At 37.7% G+C, this 21,286-nt stretch overlaps 1 protein-coding gene across 1 annotated transcript in view; it reads left to right on the top strand.

Annotated features, from left to right (window-relative positions):
• The window catches only part of LOC142348528 (uncharacterized), an 81,326-nt gene that overhangs the window by 42,967 nt on the left and 17,073 nt on the right, over window positions 1-21,286 (top strand). Inside the window, exons 8-9 of the mRNA XM_075399901.1 lie at window positions 405-502; window positions 3,512-3,710. Of these exons, the coding sequence (XP_075256016.1) occupies window positions 405-502; window positions 3,512-3,710 (297 nt within the window). The remainder of the gene's footprint in view (window positions 1-404; window positions 503-3,511; window positions 3,711-21,286) is intronic.

Raw genomic sequence — 21,286 nt, 5'->3', positions numbered from 1 at the left:
TAGTAGTAGTAGTACTACTAACACTTCTGCTATAACTGCTGCTGTTTTATAAAATGTCAGTAAAATTTTGGAATTGCCGTCTTTTGAGGGCTAGGAATGTATCCATTTTACCCGGTTATCCTGTTGGTTTTCCTGGTGGGAATAATTATCAGGAAAAGCGGTTAATTTTCCAAGCTAGATTTGTTCCCGAAAAACCTGGTGTTTTCCTGATGGGAAAATGACATTTCCTGGCAGGAAATGGCAATCTGTATTTTTTCCTGTCATTCCTGGTAATTTCCTGACAGGAAATTGGAATGTTTAGTAGGAAATAACAGGAATGGTAATTTTCCCGGTTTTCCCGCCAGATTTACCGGGAATCGTCTCACTGGGACTTCTAGATATAAATGTCAAATAATCTTTTTTAGATGTTCCAGTTTTCAGAGCATAAGCTTCGCAATTATATCCTGGACCAGACTAATGTGTACCAATCGGCCAGAATCAGAAAGAAGAAACACTACTCTGGGTGAGTAATATGTATTGAACACCGAACTTAATTTAACCAAAATTATTTTCCCATTCATTAGTCAATATTAAACGGTGAATCTCAGTATTTAGAAGCATGGAACGCGGTTCAGATCAGATGTAAATTCAAATGGGCAGTTGTTTAATAATTGCTCTCGAACAAAGTCTGAAGCAATTATTGTAAATTGATGGTCTTTTTTATGCAAAATTAAGACTGAAGCAGGCTCCAAAAGATTAGAGCTCCAACTGGTCGTTACAGAGCATTTCCTCCCACGTTAGTCGGTTATGTTGAGAAAACCGCTTCACGGAAAGCTCTCAAATTCTTTTCAATCGAAATTTTGTGGGATCTTTAACCACGCCTTAGATATAGCTAAATTATAATGATTACCGAATTTATGATGCGTCATGAATCTCCTTATCGTTCCAACTATCAAATTTTATTGGGGGAATTTCAAACTCAATTATTGCCGTTCGATATCTTTTTTGGAGGCAAAAAAGTAACATCATTGGAAGACTGTTGAAGAATCAATGGAGGCCTTCTACTTGCTTTCAAACGAAGTAGAAATCATTTAGGCCATGTTCCTCATTATGAATGCGCTTTTTATTTCAGTTGTTTTTTGCCTGATCATTTGACTTTTCGCCTCAGAAACGGGGTAATGTTGTAGGTTGTGGCATTAAGTTTCAGTTCGTTCCTCTTAGAGCTTTGCTAGTCGCTTAGAGATTTGCTGGTCGCTATAATAGAAACTGCGGAAGAGCTATTATTATCTCGAGGAAAATTTCGTGAGCTTTGAACGTTCCATTCACCACATAGGTTACCCTCCGTAAGCTTAATCTAGCTACTACCCAAGGTCCCTTCTTTTCAGAGAAATTTATTGATCATTAGTCGGTTATTACTAGAGGTCCAATATCTTACTCATTACGTCAGGTAAATTTAAGTTTCGCTTTAACTACTTCTCTCGGTTGGTTACCCGTTAGGTCTTATGCTTATTGGCATTGATAATAGTTTTTCTATTTTCTCATTGGGGAGCAGGAGTGAGCCGAACTGCCGGATGCATTGAAAAAAATAGTACTTTCTTTATTTTTTTTCTATAAAAATCAATTTTCTAATTTTTTTTTTTACTTCGATGAGAAAAAATAGGTTATCTTCAATTTTTTTTATTTCGCAATTTTTTGCGCTTCAAAGAGACTATGATAGAATCGGTAAGATAGCTAATTAGCTACTTATCAACTTAGATAGTTTGCCAGCAAATTTTAATTCAAAATGCATTAAATTTGTAGTGGAACGTTTTCTGAGCCTAAAGGTACATGGCATTTTGTCTCATTTGTTCCATCGATGTCTTTTATGTAAGGACAAAACTTATCAACGAAAAAGTCTAAACAATAGATTAAAAATTTCTTTGTTTTCTTGACTTCTCAACGATAAGGGCTTACATTTTTCGCCTGTTTTTCACCCAAATAAAGCCCTGTTATACCTTTATTCATTGCATATTTTTATTTTGCGCGCTGCAAGTTGTTTTTGAAAGCGCTAATTATTTATTGTAGACATTGGAGATTGGGACTGAGCTTTGAAATGAAATTTGGCGTTATTTGAAAGTTTTGTTTAAAATTGGAATTCGTTTTGAGTCTCAGCAGACTAAGAACAACCAGTAACAGGCTTACATAATTTTTCTCCGAAGTTTCTGGTGTTTTGAATAGAAAAACTCGATTTCAGGAACGGGTTTGAATGAATTTTGTTATATTAAAAACACAGTTGATAGACATCTACAAGGCAAATTGAGAAATTATTTTTTTAAAAAGTTATTTTTCTTGTCAATATTTTTTTCAGGAATTCTGCCTGACATTGAGCTGAATATCCAATTTAAGCATTTGAGCTAAAAAAAAATCAATTGGACAACGCACATTGATGTTTTAGCACTGGTTTACTCTAGCTCTTTTATGAGCTATTAAATATCGAACCTTAATCGATCTGACGGAATAAGATATTTGCGTGATTAGATTTTGATCATACGTGACTTACCTCCCTCAATAAAATGACTTTTGCACTTTAAAAACTTTAGCTTAGTGTGAATTTGTTTAAGGTCAAATGAACTCATATGTGCAGTAAAGGTTCCCAATAAGAGGCTTCTGCGGAATGAATTTTAACAAGCTTCATTAATTTATCGCTGAATGTTTTTCACAAAGTTTTTTGAGCGGCGTCGATTTTTTTCAATTTAGATCTGTATCTGTTTCTATCTATTGTATGGCACGCAGCTCTATTCTTTCGCAGCTATTCCGGCAATCTGCCGGCTATGTTCTTCAACAATATCGAATTTATACGAATGCCTATGCCAATATTTAGCAAAAGTTTTGCATGACTGATCAATTAGGGTGGGTGGCTCAGGATTTGGGTGCCGTACGGATATTCAATCCTTTCGCCTCCAATTTCTGATGAAATGTTTACACTCAATGATCTGGCCCTTTTTGAAAACGCACTATAACGATCTGTTTGTTTACTTGCTCTCGAACAAAGTTTCAAGCAATTATTGCAAACGTGTTGGTCTTTCTTCTGCAAAACTTTTGCTCGACCTTTTTCGAGTGACTTTCACGCCCTTGATCTTTTCGTTTTGCGTGGTTTGATTTTGGCTCTCTTTCAGAAGTGGCGGCAGTTTACCACTAAAAGTCAAATTAAAAGTTCGCTGAAAATTGGAGTATTTTTTACTTTTAATTACTTTTGATTCTATTAGTGGTTATAGTGGTATATAATAACGTTTATCAGTGACGTCATTTGAGGTGAAGCCCCCTCTAAATTAAATTGCTCGTGCCTGTCGTTCGAGAGCAATTCATCCGACGTGAGTCGGTTTATGTTAAATTATTGAATATTTGTTTAAAAAAAGAACAATGGGCTAATGCACTGTGGTGTGTGTTCTTTGAACACCGTTCCTTCAACTTTAAGACACTCAGATTGTCATGAAGAGATCTAAGATAGTGACCCTGATAATGCTAGGGACTCAATTTGATTAACGTGTTCTAGTTATCAGTGCAACTGCTACGTGTTAGTGTGTGGTCCTGATGAGCTGGAGAGACGTACTTTGAAAACTGGTAGGGATAGTGGGAAATGGGTGCCTGTGACTGCTGTCATGGACATGAAGAGGAACTTCACTCTACCCGATGCTAAGAAGGAACGATGGAACAGTGTTCACTATGTTGAAATGGACGAGGAATCATCCAGGGTTAGTGCCACTATTTAATTTACATTATCAGCACACCTTTCTCTAGTTAGTAAAGAAATGCAGTATCGAACGATTGCTTTTACTGAAATCCAGCAAACTATAGTAATAGTAAAACCAGACTAATTTTAATACGATTATTAATAGCCGCCGTCAGCCTCTTAAACGGCTATTATTTAGGCGCTCTCCTTTTTGTTACAATTCAAAGAATTTGAATTGTATTGGGGCGCTGTCTTTTTTACAATTCAAAGAATTTGAATTGTATTGGGGAGCTGTCTTTTTTACGACTCGAATATGAGGTATATTGGAGAAGTTCTTTTTTAATCAATTTTATTGGAGTGAATTTTGAAGCAGGAAATGAAATACGTGAAAAAATTTGGAGTGATTTTGTTGCTGAACAAAATGAAGCGTGGGCGAAAAGAGTGGTTTTTTGTTCATATCGCTGTTTAATTGCTCTTGAACGTAGTTCATAGCAATTATTGTAAACGTGTGTGTCTTTTTAATGCAAAATTTTTGCTTGACAATTTTGCCTTTTCGAGTGACTTTTACGCCCTTGACTTTTTGCATTTCGCGTGATCTAAAATTCTCTCTCAATCACAATTTCAAGCAGCTGAACTCAATTGGCGGCAATTTAATACTAAGTCAAATGAAAAGTGCGGCGAAATACTAAGTCAAATGAAAAGTGCGCCGAAACTCTTGTCATTTTTTACTTTAAATCCTAATAGTGGTATATGTTAACCACTAATGTGGTTATTTGAAGCCCACTTTAGAACTTCTTAGTCCCATTTAGCTCCCCCCCCACGAATGAAGCAGGCTGCAATTGATTAGAGCTCCCACTAGTCGTTCAAGAGCAATTCTTCCGACGTTTAGTCGGTTATGTTTTCTAGAGAGCGAGAAATTAAGGTGTGAAAAGAGAATTTTTCTTTGGATTTATATGCTCTTGTAATATTAAAAAATGTATCAACTTTTTCCAGTTTTTTAGTGCTAGTTGTTTTAAGAGCTTTTTTTCATAATTTGGCTTCAAGTGTTTTTAAAAAATTCACTTAAGTGTTTTTTTTGTAAGTACTAGTTGTCTTGATGAAGTAATTTTGAGATAATTATTTCGGGATCTCAATTAATAACAAATTTTGAAGATTTTAATCATTTTTTATTGTTTTGTTTCAAGATAATCATAAATTAGTGGAGGAAAGTTTTGTCTGATGATTAGTTGGATGGCCTTTGAATGGATTTCCACTTCGAGTCGTTTCCGCAATTCTTCGGCTATGTTTTTTAAGAGTGTTTTTTTTGCGACGTGAAAGTTTTTTTTGCTCTAATCTTGAAGTCGGTGAATCGTTTTCTGAATGGCTTTCCCAATCCATTCATAGTTCATTCTAGGCCTAGTTTTTTGGTTGAACCAAATTTTCTTTTCTCGATAGTGGTTTTTTGTTCACATGCGGCTTTTTGACATTGATTTTTTTTTCATTTTAGAAAAGGTTTTCTCAATTCTCTCATAGTCCGTTATAGATCATTCTTTTTGTTAAGTCGATGAAAATTGTTTGAATTGTGCGTCAGGACTTGTCCTGCTATGTTTTTTAACTCGCTTTACCTTGTGATGAAGTTTTTCGTTTTATATAAGTCACTTTGATTTCACTTTTTTTTTCCATATTTTGGGTTGGACATTATGGTGTTCCCAATCCATTCCTTTCTCATTCTAGGCTTAGTTTTTTGTTTGAATCAAACCTCCATTTACCGCTAGTGGATTTATGTTCACATTCTGCATTTTGGCATGGATTTTTCTGTTTTCATTATGATTTTTCTAAAAAATTGTATTCCCAGTTCGCTCATAGTCCGTTCGAGGTCTGGTTTTTTGTTTAGGTAATGAAAATACTTTGAATTGTACTTCAGGACTTGTCCTGTTATGTTTTTTAATTCGCTTTACCTTGTGATCAGGTTTTTCGTTTTACATAAGTCACGAGTTTTACGTTTAACTTCTGACTTGCCTCAGTCACTGTCCGAACCTAATAAATCCTATTTCTTTCACGCATTGAATTACGCATTGTAGTGAATACGGTTAATGTCAAAAGAGCAAAATCGAAAGAAATGGTAAAAACCGATAAAGCCCGGTCATTAAGTCATAGTGCATTAGGTTATCAAAGTCCAGTAGAGCGATTGCTAAGCTGTTAGTATTAAGCTTAATGCCCTTCAGTTTAGAAGTTGAAGTTGAAGTATAGGTTTAGATTATAAATGAAAGTGCGCACTGAATTAGAACAACTTTTGAAATTTGGGAAAAAATTTTGCCACTTTCAATCTTTCTTCTATTTCAATCCCGATATGCGTCTAGTGCGTCATTGGCTGTTATTTTCCGGCAATCTGCCGACTATGTTAATGATTCAGGATGATTAAGTCAGGATAAAATGTGCTTTTGTCTGCTCGGGCATAGCTTTTCATCAACTACTGATTTGTTAAAATTTAAGTATGCATTTCTTTAAGGAACTTTAGAGTGAAGCAAAAAAAACTCGCTTTGCTCATGCGCTAACTTTTTCTCTTCTTGAATAGAGTAATAGGTGTCCTCAAGTGTTTTTAACTGTCATATAAAGGATTAATAGCCGCCGTCAGCCTCTCACTTGCTTTTATTTTGGCACTCGTCATCGTTTTTACCAAATCAGTAGTTGATGAGTTTTGGTACTTGTGGATTGACAGTAAGGGCCAAATCTGGTTGGCTATTAATCCTTTATATGACATTTAACAACACTTGAAGACATCTATTACTCTATTCAGGAAGATAAAATTTTAGAGCATGAGCAAAGCCAGTTTTTTTGCTTCACACTAAAAGTTCTTTAAAGAAATCCATACTAAAATGTTAACAAATCAGTAGTTGATGAAAAGCTCTGCAGATTCTGTGTAACCACTTTCTGTTGAAGTTGGAAGTTCTTCGATATGTTTTTTGCCCTCCTTGACATACTTTTGTGATACCATCAGCAACCGAATACCAAAACTGAAGAGTAAAAACCTCTCGAATTCTTTCATTTATGCAGCCACTAAAGAGAGCAGGTCCTACAAAACAACCAGGCCTTAACTCGTTAGCTTTGAAGAACTCCAGTTGATCCAGTGGGCGGATATTTCGTTCAAACTCTGATGGTAGCCGTAGTTTATTAACTGAAAATTTGAGACGCTCTAAATCTACTTTCAAACTCTTATCAGATATTACTCTCAGCAGAACTTTTGTCAACCCGATGTATACTTGATGCATAACATCTGGGGCCGTTGAAGGCAGATTTGGAATTAATTTGAAAAGAAGACTAGGGCCTTTAACTCCCATGAAAGCCATATTTTTTTTCAAATAAGACCGATTAACATCAGGTGTCCTCATAGCAAATTTTTTGTACGGATATTATCGACTTTTGTCAATAGTCTGTCTTTACTAAACAAAGATGCCAAGAGAGAGGCCAAATGATGGTGCATTCTTAACATTAACGCAACTGCTGGAAGATCGGAAGCTAGTAAAATCACTTCAATTTTTTTTTATAGTTTACGTTTTTGTAATTGATGCTAAGTTTTCTCATTAAATCGGTGATGTCGGAAAAAGTGCGTTCCAAAGTTTTGTTGTTTCAGAACTACAGAGTAACCAAAATGATATTTTATAGGAGCGTCTCAAAATAGGTGGAAGATTCGCAATTGCAATCCACAAGGGCCAAAATTGTTAAGGTCTGATCTTGATTATGCGCACGCCGTCTGAATTTAAAATTGAGATTCTATACTTCTATTCTCCAAATTGAAGCAGTGTGTTTCGGGATATCCCTACCTGGATCACGTGAGAGGGAGAATTTATGAATCTGATCATATATTGCTTCAATTACTTGCAGCAATTCTGTCAAAAAGTCAAGCTTCCAATTTTCACCACAAGCGCAAGACGTAATTTTATCATCTACCATTTGTGTACTGGTATGATGCTTGGATTTGATTCTTCCGAATAATGGAATTGCAGCATTGGGCAAGGAAGGCTCTTTTAGTGGGGAGAATCCAATCTTTTTTGCCTCTGCGTCGGATGTTCCATGTTTTGCCGTAATTAGTCTAAGAGCAGTTTCCCAATTGTTGGTGGTCACTTCATTAGAAAAATCATCAGAAAGGTTGTCTGAACTCATTTGCATTGCGCTCTCAATTTTGGAAAGTCTTATTTGATCCAACATACTATCAGCGCTATCTGCATTCACCTCATTAATTAATTTTTCTGCATAAGGTAAATCTTCGAAACTGCTGCTGCTTTGGTGTGAAAGGCTCTCACTTGAATTGACGTGCCTCAAATCACTGTTTTTCAATCTCTCCGATTTGGGTTTAGCACGCTTTTTCCGGTTGAACAAAAAAGTGTTTCCCTAAGTTTGCTTGAATCATTATCTTCTGCTTTAGCAAAACTAAGGGGCGATCACCGTTCTTCTCCTTGTGAGGACACTGACACTCCCAGTTTCCATCTGCAAAAAGTTCTCACCATAGAACACGGTTACTTCATCGTTCTTTTGAAGTTTGCCGAGCTTTCAGTTTAGGACACTTGATAAGTCTCGATAAGTTGATGCAATTTATTCCGCATTCGGCTGACAGGAATGATTAGCAAACCTTACTAATCTGACCATAATTCTGCTGTTGTGGCAAATATCAGTAGACGCAAAGATGGATATGTTTGAACTGATGAAAATCAGATGTTTTGATGGGTTCATTCAGCGAATTTAGATTAGGCAATAATGTATCACGCTTCTTGCTGAAAGCAAGCTGAAGCTGAGTTTTTACCACAAAGCAATCCGTATCCATTATAGGAATCACCTAGAATGAAATTTCTGGTTCATCGTCGCTGTAACAGCGATTCAGCAAATCGAAGCAATGTTTGTAATGTTTTTCTGCCCTGCAAGCACTTTCAAGTTCACACTGACGAAATGGCTTATTAACCATAGGTACAACATTCCTATCTATGTTTTCACCAAAACTACGGGATACATCTACATCACACTGTGCGAGTTCATATGCTTGATAGACGTAGCATTCATACCGACAGGCACTTGTTAACTAAAAAAAATTGAGAGATTGTCGTATACGGAGCTCGGAAGATGAGAAAAGTGTCAGAATTTTTCTTCTCTGGCACGAGGCCCTCAGTTGGCTACCAAAAGGATATGCATTAGACTCCAACTGTATATTTTTGCTGTTCAATTAAGAGTTTTCGAGACAAAGATTCCACTTGATTGCAAGTTGGCCTCAGTTAGCTCCTAAGTTTCGATGAAGCATGCCCTAATGATCAGACTTCTAAGGGGTAATTATAACAAAGCTGGTTTGTCGCTCTCAATGAGTGACTTATGGAAGGATTTTCCATTGTTTATCTTAAAGACGCATAAACAGTGGCCTTTGAATCTCAGCGTGAAGCATTGTTTGAATTTTTTTTTAAAAAAAATCGAATTATTCAAGCATAAAATAACCAAAAACGGACGTGATTAGCTGCAGTCAGAGCTGCAAAGTTAAAATCTTTTCCATTTTCAAAAAATCAGAATTTCAGTAGCTTTTCAAGACCTTGAAAAATATCTTAACGTTTTTAAACTTCATCCAAAAGAGATTCAACAAAAAAGATTGAACTTGGCAGGTCTCATTATTTCGATACGTTATTTCGCAATGCAAACAAATTGATTTCAAAGGTTGAATCATTGCTCAACACTTCATGCACGAAAGTTAATTACGGATCAAAGCCAGCCTAAATTGGCTTGATGCAAACACTAGGTATCGACGAGGCAAAATATTAATTATCGAATCTGTTATAGAGAAAATTGTCAGCCAGAAGCAAGATTAACATGTAAAGTTCAATTTGGAACCAAAATTAGCCGCAATCGGCCTGCAACCGAGACAAACAAATTTGACTCATTCTTGCTCGAGTTTCAAACAGTGTTGTCCGTGTTCACAGTCTTCAGGACACATTTCTTTTTGTAGTCCTGGCCAAACTGATCCGCATCAGACCGGGCCTCCCTCGGGCAAAATTCTGGCTCCCTTGGATAATTTTGTCTGACAACCCTCTCAAACGTTTGTTCAAATGTTGATTCAAGGCGTTGCATAGCGTTTGCTCTACAGCGTTTGTACTCAATCATAGAATTGACCAACAAACAGTTTTTATCCTTACCAAACATTTTCTTGGCCAACTCTTCCAAAATGAACTGGATCAGGGCCAGCTATCATTTTCATCAGATCTTTCCCTTGTAAAAATCAAAGGGATAGCAGCGTATTCTATTGTCATTGCTAATTGATAATCATTCAATTTGCTACGTACAACACAGAGAAGTTCGACATTGTCAGCCTCCACTTTCTGCCTAAGTTTCTCAAATTCGGCTTTACGTGACTCAATCAATTTTTCTTTGTTGTCACCAGCGTCTTATTTTTATGGGGCGTTCACGTTTTCAGCTTCTAGCGGTGGACTTTGAGACTGGTGTAAGCACAACTAAGTTGGATCCACTTGTAGCAACAATAGTCCAGTCTGCTTCCAAATCAGGCACCTGAGAGATACTGCTGGTATTCATTGAAATTTTCTGTTCCGGATTCAGAACTGGAATCCAACTGTGTTTTGAGAGTGCGAGACGTTTCAAACGACCATGAAAAAAAAACAATTTTTAGGTAGATCGCTGGTCAAATAAAAGGTTATCATGATCTGGAGAAAACTTTTATGTAGATTATTCATAAAAATTTCCAAAACAGACAAGTTTATCAAAATGATTTGAATTCAAGACAATTTTGATCAACTACTGTTGACTGCGTTCTACTACGAGTCTATTTTGAACGACAAACTGCTTCCGTCGAGAAAATTGAAATCAACCGCACTGAATAGGTGAATAGTCTACAAATGATAAATGGGTTTGAAAAATCAAAAACACGACGTGACATTTTAGGGGAAAAATGCATAATTCCTTGATATTTTTTTTACTAGCCCATGATAAATTTGAAGCACAACAATATATGGTAAAATACAAAAAGTGCACAGAATGCGCTCAAAACATGCCAACTCAAACTGTTAAATGAGTACTTAATGAAAATAATTAGCAAAAACCAGAATATCTTTTGGATATCAATTAAATATATCCACATTTGTTAATCTAGTGAAAAATTTAAGTTAGCTGTTTTCAATATACAAAAGTTCAGGCGACAAGTAGCTTTGAACTTTTGAAGTTTGGCGAGATGATACCGTTTTATATAGGCAGCTAAAACGAAGCAAAAACTGTGAAAGAACTTAAACAACGGCAAATATCATTTAGCAAAACATAAGCAAGTTAATAAACAGTTACTACAGAAAGTGTAGAAATTCTCAGTCACAACTGGGTTTTTTCAACTGAATTTGTAAAAATTGTGGAAACTCTCAGCCACAATTGGTTCTTTATAACTGAGATTATATGTTCTTTTTGCTGTCGTGTTCATGGGAACGCGTTTTATTGTTATTTCTATGATAATTTTTCTGAAGTGACATAATTTGTTTGATCAGCACTGGTTGGAAGAGCGCAACACACCGTTTGGAAATGTCGCTTTCTAGGGCACTTCCTGTCCTGTTGAATATCTTTCACTCGCTCTTGAAGCCAATTCGGTATCAACTCGCATCTATCCTGCGTTGTAGTGTCTTTTGCCATCTGATCAACAGGCATTGTCATCTCAACAACGGAGTTCACTGATTCATCATTTTGGAGTTCCGACAATAATTGTTCACATAAAACTTAGTGGCCGCCTTTAGATTACTAGGCTGTGAAGTTTTTTAAGCTGAGAACCTTAGCTGCTTTTTCGGCAGTATTGTCTTGGGATTGTTTCTAAGCTAACCATTTGGTGTTAGGGCCATTAACAAAGCATTGTTTTTTGACGCAACTTAATTTACTGTTTTCTTACAGCGTTTTTCTCGTCAAATCTTCCAACAATTTTCTTAAGACGCCGACTATTGTAACGGTGACAAGTTAACTTTCCATAACATTGCTTTCATACCGGAGTACAATTTTTAACTCCCCCAAGTAAAGAGGCTCCGAATTCTCTCTTGGTTGGGAAACCATAACCTCTTAACTTTTCCTCAACAAATTGCTGAAACGAACACGACAATTATTGTTTTCTTTTGTTAATTTGCGTGCATGGACTTCATGCACAGGAATGAGCTCTCCAAACTTTTCTCAATACCGCAAACCGTTCAGCAGACATCTCCATCTCGTTCATGGGTGGTAATGTGTCAACAGAGTTGTCATTGTTTGATTCCTCATGATTCCTATGAACTGTTTAGGACCAGTACGGGGTCCTCGGGAACGCTAGCAGTGGATACAAACTTAAGAACTTTCTTTGTACTTCCCAGAAACAAGAGTTTCCTGTCGTTTCACTGAGTTTGCGGGCGAAAAGCTGATTTTGTCACCATTAAAGCTGACGTCACTTAATTGACCATCTCCTTAAAGCTTTTTCCTGTCGACAAACTGAATGGCACGCTTCATAACAGCATTTCGCACAAGTGAGCACTCTATATCTTTGTTCTCGTAGCAGATTTTCACTTCGGTTTTCGACGTCTGGCTTTCCAGGCAAAGTTTGCCGCTGGGTCATGTGTTGAAACCTCATAACGCTGTTATAGCCTATTACAATAGGCTGCAAATCACCCTTCTTGACTAAAATCCATATCATATCCCTGGCTTTCTTTTTTAATTCATCGTCCAATTCCTCATAATTTTGAGGCGAAGTTCCTTTCCTTGATGTTTCCGGCCTTTTTATAATGTCTTTAAAAAGATAAATACCCTATTTGAGAAGCATAAATCGCTGTTATGAAATAACAGATGATCTGATTTCTCTGTCGATTATCGAACTTGGGAATAAATACAGAGCAAAAAAAAGAATTGAAAGCTACAGCCACCTCCTCGATTGGATATTGGTGGTCACTTTTGAACTAGGTCAGAACATAGCCCCATAAGTTAAAAACCACAACTCTTGCCTCTCTTACAGTTACGCATCTGGAAAAAACAAACTCTACTTGGGAATCCTTTGCTCAAAGACATGAAATGTTGCTAGATGCAGGTACAAATAAAAGGAACGAAAAATCAAATTGAGATGTCAATTCATGGTGAAATTGAATCAGCCTTAATCGGCTTTTTTAAACGAGGAACTGACCTTCAATTTTTTGAACAAGGCTAAAGACAGAGAAAGTCATCATTGTGATCCTAAGTCTCTAAGGTGTCCTGGAAGAGATATTTCCACATTTATGAGTTGTGGTGCATATAACGTTAACTCCCCAGAAGAACTTTTGGCATACACATAAAGAGATCTTTCTGGATTGAAAATTGAATTCTGGATTTTTTGAGAATTTTTCTCTCTTTAAATTATGGAATAACTCTTCCAAATTGGGAGGCGCACGCGATGCGTTCACTCAACGCTGCAGGGACTATCAAAGAAATTCCAAGATTCGGAACAAAATACATGCTTGGAGCTGATGATTTTTCTGAGCGTCAGAAGGCCGAACTTCGAGATATATAGTTAACTACTAAATGATAAATTTTTCATTAAGTGAATACATCCTTGAACATCATTATATATACATGGTTGCTACATCAGCTTTCAAAAATATCCTCGTTTTCTATTTAACCAGAAGTCAAACCCACTGTTTTCGCATAAAATTTGTCGGTTGTCGAGTTTCGGCTTCAAAAATGAACCCTGCGTCCTCTCGTCGTTTCCTATGAATCAGAAAAAAATAGATTTGTAGTCTGATAGCACATCGGAATAATTCTGCCACTGAGAAGCATTGAGCCCACGAACTCTATTTAAATCAGCAACAGTGCTCGTGAAAGCCGGTGCTGTGGTACCGAAATTTGGGTCACCCAGAACGCCTGCTAATTTAACTTTTTTTCAACTTTTGACATGATACCTTTTTGACCAGGCCGATTTGATCGGCAGATTTGAGGCCTTCAAACTACTAGTTTCTTTTGTTCCTCTTACCTTATTTAAGAATTCCTTTTTCTATCCAAGTTTATCTAGTGTATGGATGAATGCGAAAGCCGACTCCTCAATCGCATGTCAGCTTAAATAAAAATCAATCAACTTAAAGTTGGATAAAAGTGCCACACACTCTCCTCAACTTAGTAGAAATTCAAATTAAATAAGCTGTGCGCACCGATATGAAACTAGAAGTGAAAAATGTTTAACAATTAAAACAATAGAGTAGTCAAAGAGTAAATGTTTTTCGAAGCAAAAAATAAGTTATTGTCAAATTGTTTAAAGTAGTTTAACAAACAAGTGATCCAGTTTCTCAGTCAACATTTAGAGACTAGCTGCAGCAATTTGTTCGACAAACGTTTGCAGGAGCACATAACTTTCATCGGTTACATGAAAATTATCGGCAGACAGTTCTACCTCAGGTAAATCGGGCATCATGTCTTGCGAAAACGCTTTCTTTGAGTCTTGATTTTAACATATGGAACATTATCGGCAGACAGTTCTACCTCATGAAGATCGAATTCAACATATGGATCGCTGTAGCATCCGATGTGTGCGAAATGATACAGCCTACTTGTCCGGTATCGTGACACCAGTCCGTGGCTTCGTTAATCACTTTCTGAGTGTCTGTAATGCATTCTATGTGGTTTTGAATTTTCCGAGGGCGCTGGGAAACGTCGTTTCCTCCGAATAGGAAAAAAATAGGTTTGTAGTCCGGTAGTAAAGCCAAATAATTCTGTCATTGGGAAGCCTTGCGCCCACGAACTCCCTTTAAATTAGCAACAGTGCCCGTGCCTGCCAGTGCTGTGGTACCGAAATTGGGGTCAACCAGAACGCCTGATAATTTAACGTTTTTCATCTTTTGACATGATACCTTTTTACCAGGCCGATTTAAGAAAACAACCGAATAGGGGGGAGAAGGCGAGAATACCTTATTTAAGAATTCCCTTTTCGATCCAAGTTTATCTAGTCTATGGATGAATGCGAAAGCGGACTCCTCAATCGGATGTCAGCTTAAATAAAAATCGATCAACTTAAAGTTGGACAAAGGTGCCACGCTCTCCTCAACTTAGTAGAAATTCAAATTAAATAAGCTGTGCGCACCGATATGAAACTAGAAGTGAAAAATGTTTAACAATTAAAACAATAGAGTAGTCAAAGAGTAAATGTTTTTCGAAGCAAAAAATAAGTTATTGTCAAATTGTTTATAGTAGTTTAACAAACAAGTGATCCAGTTTCTCAGTCAACATTTAGAGACTAGCTGCAGCAATTTGTTCGACAAACGTTTGCAGGAGCACATAACTTTCATCGGTTACATGAACATTATCGGCAGACAGTTCTACCTCAGGTAAATCGGGCATCATGTCTTGCGAAAATGCTTTCTTTGAGTCTTGATTTTAACATATGGAACATTATCGGCAGACAGTTCTACCTCATGAAGATCGAATTCAACATATGGATCGCTGTAGCATCCGATGTGTGCGAAATGATACAGCCTACTTGTCCGGTATCGTGACACCAGTCCGTGGCTTCGTTAATCACTTTCTGAGTGTCTGTAATGCATTCTATGTGGTTTTGAATTTTCCGAGGGCGCTGGGAAACGTCGTTTCCTCCGAATAGGAAAAAAATAGGTTTGTAGTCCGGTAGTAAAGCCAAATAATTCTGTCATTGGGAAGCCTTGCGCCCACGAACTCCCTTTAAATTAGCAACAGTGCCCGTGCCTGCCAGTGCTGTGGTACCGAAATTTGGGTCAACCAGAACGCCTGATAATTTAAATTTTCATCTTTTGACATGATACCTTTTTACCAGGCTGATTTAAGAAAACAACCGAATAGGGGGGAGAAGGCGAGAATACCTTATTTATGAATTCCTTTTTCGATCCAAGTTTATCTAGTCTATGGATGAATGCAAAAGCGGACTCCTCAATCGGATGTCAGCTCAAATAAAAATCGATCAACTTAAAGTTGGACAAAGGTGCCACACGCTCTCCTCAACTTAGTAGAAATTCAAATTAAGCAAGATGTGCGCACCGATACGAAACTAGAAGTCAAAAAGCTTTAACAGTAAAAACAATAGAGTAGTCAAAGAGTAAATGTTTTTCGAAGCAAAAAATAAGTTATTGTCAAATTGTTCAAAGTAGTTCAACAAACAAGTGATCCAGTTTCTCGGTCAACATTTAGAGACTAGTTGCAGCAATTTGTTCGACAAACGTTTGCAGGAGCACATAACTTTCATCGGTTACATGAACATTATCGGCACAGTTCTACCTCAGGTAGATCGGGCATCATGTCTTGCGAAAACGCTTTCTTTGAGTCTTGATTTTAACATAAGGAACATTATCGGCAGACAGTTCTACCTCATGAAGATCGAATTTAACATATGGATCGCTGTAGCATCCGATGAGTGCGAAATGATACAGCCTACTTGTCCGGTATCGTGACACCAGTCCGTGGCTTCGTTAATCACTTTCTGAGTGTCTGTAATGCATTCTGTGTGGTTTTGAATTTTCCGAGGGCGCTGGGAAACGTCGTTTCCTCCGAATAGGAAAAAAATAGGTTTGTAGTCCGGTAGTAAAGCCAAATAATTCTGTCATTGGGAAGCCTTGCGCCCACGAACTCCCTTTAAATTAGCAACAGTGCCCGTGCCTGCCAGTGCTGTGGTACCGAAATTTGGGTCAACCAGAACGCCTGATAATTTAACGTTTTTCATCTTTTGACATGATACCTTTTTACCAGGCCGATTTAAGAAAACAACCGAATAGGGGGGAGAATGCGAGAATACCTTATTTAAGAATTCCTTTTTCGATCCAAGTTTATCTAGTCTATGGATGAATGCGAAAGCGGACTCCTCAATCGGATGTCAGCTTAAATAAAAATCGATCAACTTAAAGTTGGACAAAGGTGCCACACGCTCTCAACTTAGTAGAAATTCAAATTAAGCAAGATGTGCGCACCGATACGAAACTAGAAGTCAAAAAGGTTCAACAGTAAAAACAATAGAGTAGTCAAAGAGTAAATGTTTTTCGAAGCAAAAAATAAGTTATTGTCAAATTGTTCAAAGTAGTTTAACAAACAAGTGATCCAGTTTCTCAGTCAACATTTAGAGACTAGTTGCAGCAATTTGTTCGACAAACGTTTGCAGGAGCACATAACTTTCATCGGTTACATGAACATTATCGGCACACAGTTCTACCTCAGGTAGATCGGGCATCATGTCTTGCGAAAACGCTTTCTTTGATTCTTGATTTTAACATAAGGAACATTATCGGCAGACAGTTCTACCTCATGAAGATCGAATTTAACATATGGATCGCTGTAGCATCCGATGAGTGTGAATTGATACAGCCAACTTGCCTGGTATCGCGACACTAGTCCGTGGGCTCGTTAATCAATTAAGTGTCTGCAGTGCATTCTATGTGGTTTTGAATTCTCCGAGGAAGCTGGGAAACGTCGTTTTCTCCGAATAGGAAAAAAATAGGTTTGTAGTGTAATAGTACTCCAAATAATTCTGCCACTGAGTGAGCATTGCGCCCACGAACTCCATTTTAAATAGCAACAGTGCTTGTGCCTGCCAGTGCTGTGGTACGGAAATTTGGGTCACCCAGAACGTCTGATAATTTAACTTTTTTCATCTTTTGACATGATACCTTTTTACCAGGCCGATTTAAGAAAACAAACGAATAGAGGGGGGGACGAGAAGGGTGAAATTACCATATTAAAGAATTCCTTTTTTGATCCAAGTTTATCTAGTCTATGGATGAATGCGAAGGCCGACTCCTCAATCGGATGTCAGCTTAATTAAAAATCGATCAACTTAAAGTTGGATAAAGGTGCCAGACTCTCCTCCACTTAGTAGAAATTCAAATTCAATAAGCTGTGCGCACCGATATGAAACTAGAAGTCAAAATTGTTTATCAGTTAAAACAATAGAATAGTCAAGGAGTAAATGTTTTTCGAAGCAAAAAATAAGTTATTGTCAAATTGTTCAAAGTAGTTTAACAAACAAGTGATCCAATTTTCCAGTCAAAATTTAGAGACTAGCTGCAGCAGTTTGTTCGACAAACGTTTGCAGGAGCACATAACTTTCATCGGTTACATGAACATTATCGGCAGACAGTTCTACCTCAGGTAGATCGGGCATCATGTCTTGCGAGAACGCTTTCTTTGAGTCTTGATTTTAACATATGGAACATTATCGGCAGACAGTTCTACCTCATGAAGATCGAATTCAACATATGGATCGCTGTAGCTTCCGATGTGTGCGAAATGATACAGCCAACTTGTCCGGTATCGCGACACCAGTCCATGACCACTTTTATCACTTTCTAAGTGTCTGCAATGATTCTATGTGGTTTTGAGTTCTCCGAGGACGCTGGGAAACGTCGTTTCCTCCGAATAGGAAAAAAATAGGTTTGTAGTCCGATAGTACATCCAAATAATTATGCCACTGAATGAGCATTGCGCCCACGAACTCCATTTTAATTAGCAACAGTGCTCGTGCCTGCCAGTGCTGTGGTACCGAAGTTTGGGTCACCCAGAACGTCTGATAATTTTAACTTTTTTCATCTTTTGACATGATACCTTTTTACCAGGCCGATTTAAGAAAACAACCGAGTGGGGGTGGGGAGGCGAGAAGGGTGAAAATACCAATTTTAAGAATTCCTTTTTCGATCCATGTTTATCTAGTCTGTGGATGAATGCGAAAGCCGACTCCTCATTCGGATGTCCTATGAAATAAAAATCGATCAACTTAAAGTTGGATAAAGGTACCAGACTCTCCTCAACTTAGTAGAAATTCAAATTAAATCAGCTGTGCGCACCGATATGAAACTAGAACTCAAAAATGTTTAGCAGTTAAAACAATAGAGTAGTCAAAGAGTAAATGTTTTTCGAAGCATGAAATAAGTTATTGTCAAATTGTTCAAAGTAGTTTAACAAACAAGTGATCCAGTTTCTCAGTCAACATTTAGAGACTAGCTGCAGCAATTTGTTCGACAAACGTTTGCAGGAGCACATAACTTTCATCGGTTACATGAACATTATCGGCACACAGTTCTACCTCAGGTAGATCGGGCATCATGTCTTGCGAAAACGCTTTCTTTGAGTCTTGATTTTAACATATGGAACATTATCGGCAGACAGTTCTACCTCATGATGATCGAATTCAACAAATGGATCGCTGTAGCATCCGATGTGTGCGAAATGATACAGCCAACTTGTGCGGTATCGCGACACCAGTCCATGACATCTTTTTATCACTTTCTAAGGGTCTGCAGTGATTCTGTGGTTTTGAGTTCTCCGAGGACGCTGGGAAACGTCGTTTCCTCCGAATAGGAAAAAAATAGGTTTGTAGTCCGATAGTACATCCAAATAATTCTGCCACTGCGTGAGCATTGCGCCCACGAACTCCATTTTAATTAGCAACAGTGCTCGTGCCTGCCAGTGCTGTGGTACCGAAATTTGGGTCACCCAGAACGTCTGATAATTTTAACTTTTTTCATCTTTTGACATGATACCTTTTACCAGGCCGATTTAAGAAAACAACCGAGTAGGGGTGGGGAGGCGAGAAGGGTGAAAATACCAATTTTAAGAATTCCTTTTTCGATCCATGTTTATCTAGTCTGTGGATGAATGCGAAAGCCGACTCCTCAATCGGATATCAGCTTAAATAAAAATCGATCAACTTAAAGTTGGATAAAGGTGCCAGACTCTCCTCAACTTAGTAGAAATTCAAATTAAGCAAGCTGTGCGCACCGATATGAAACTAGAACTCAAAAATGTTAAGCAGTTAAAATAATAGATTAGTCAAAGAGTAAATGTTTTTCGAAGCAAAAAATAAGTTATTGTCAAATTGTTCAAAGTAGTTTAATAAACAAGTGATCCAGTTTGTCAGTCAACATTTAGAGACTATCTGCAGCAAGTTGTCCCACAACGTTTGTAGAAGCACATAGCTTTCATCGGTTACATGAACATTTTCGGCAGACAGTTCTACCTCAGGTAGATCGGGCATCATGTCTTGCGAAAACGCTTTCTTTGAGTCTTGATTTTAACATATGGGAACATTATCGGCAGACAGTTCTACCTCATGAAGATAGAATTCAGCATATGGATCGCTGTAGCATCCGATGTGTGCGAAATGATACAGAGAACTTGTCCTTTATCGCGAAACCAGTCCGCGGCCTCGTTAATCACTTTCTCAATGTCTGCAATGCATTCTATGTGGTTTTGATTTCTCTGAGGACGCTGGGAAACGTCGTTTCCTCCGAATAGGAAAACAAATGATTTGTAGTCCGATAGTACATCCAAATAATTCTGCCACTGAGTGAGCATTGCGCCCACGAACTCCATTTTAATTAGCAACAGTGCTCGTGCCTACCAGTGCTGTGGTACCGAAATTTGGGTCACCCAGAACGCCTGATAATTTAACTTTTTCATCTTTTGACTTGATACCTTTTTACCAAGCCGATTTAAGAAAACAGCCGAATAGGGGGAGAAGGCGAGAATACCTTATTTAAGAATTCCTTATTCGATCCAAGTTTATCTAGTCTATGGATGAATGCGAAAGCCGACTCTTCAATCGGATGTCAGCTTAAATAAAAATCGATCAACTTAAAGTTGGATAAAGTTGCCACACTCTCCTCAACTTAGTAGAACTTCAAATTAAATAAGCTGTGGGCACCGATATGAAACTAGAAGTCAAAAATGTTTAACAGTTAAAACAATAGACTAGTCAAAGAGTAAATGTTTTTCGAAGCAAAGAATAAGTTATTGTCAAATTGTTCAAAGTAGTTTAACGAACAAGTGATCCAGTTTCTCAGTCAACATTTAGAGATTAGCTGCAGCAATTTGTTCGACAAACGTTTGCAGGAGCACATAACTTTCATCGGTTACATGAACATTATCGGCAGACAGTTCTACCTCAGGTAGATCGGGCATCATGTTTTGCGAAAACGCTTTCTTTGAGTCTTGATTTTAACATATGGAACATTATCGGCAGACACTTCTACCTCATGAAGATCGAATTCAACATATGGATCGCTGTAGCATCTGATGTGTGCGAAATGATACAGCCAACTTGTCCGGTATCCCGACACCAATCCTTGGCATCTTTAATCACTTTCTAAGTGTGTGCACTGCATTCTGTGGTTTTGAATTCTCCGAGGACGCTGGGAAACGTCTTTTCCTCCGAATAGGAAAAAAATAGGTTCGTAGTCCGATAGTAAATCCAAATAATTCTGCCACTGAGAAGCATTGAGCCCACAAACTCCATTTAAATTAGCAACAGTGCTCGTGCCTGTCAGTGCTGTGGTACTGAAATTTGGGTCACCCAGAACGCCTGATAATTTAACTTTTTTTCAACTTTTGACATGATACCTTTTTACCGAGCCGATTTAAGAAAACAAACGAATAGGGGGGGCAAGAAGGGTTCGTTGTCTTAAAAATGCAAATACAAATAAAAAAAAATATTAAATGACAAGGTCTTTCAGTTACGCTTGGCTTGCTCTCAACTAAAAAGGCAATCAGCGGGATAACTATAATCAAGTCTATTTTGATATGGAGAATGTAAAAGCAGTTATTTTCTGATAGCCAATGTTCCCGTCCCAGAATTTCTGACGTCAATCGAAAAAATGGAAGAAATAAATTATCAATTAT

Source organism: Convolutriloba macropyga, chromosome 10, assembly GCF_964194025.1.
Source record: "Convolutriloba macropyga chromosome 10, txConMacr16.3, whole genome shotgun sequence".
Lineage (NCBI taxonomy): Eukaryota > Metazoa > Xenacoelomorpha > Acoela > Convolutidae > Convolutriloba > Convolutriloba macropyga.
Note: the sequence above shows the minus strand (reverse complement) of the source record. Positions and strands in the feature narration are given on the sequence as shown.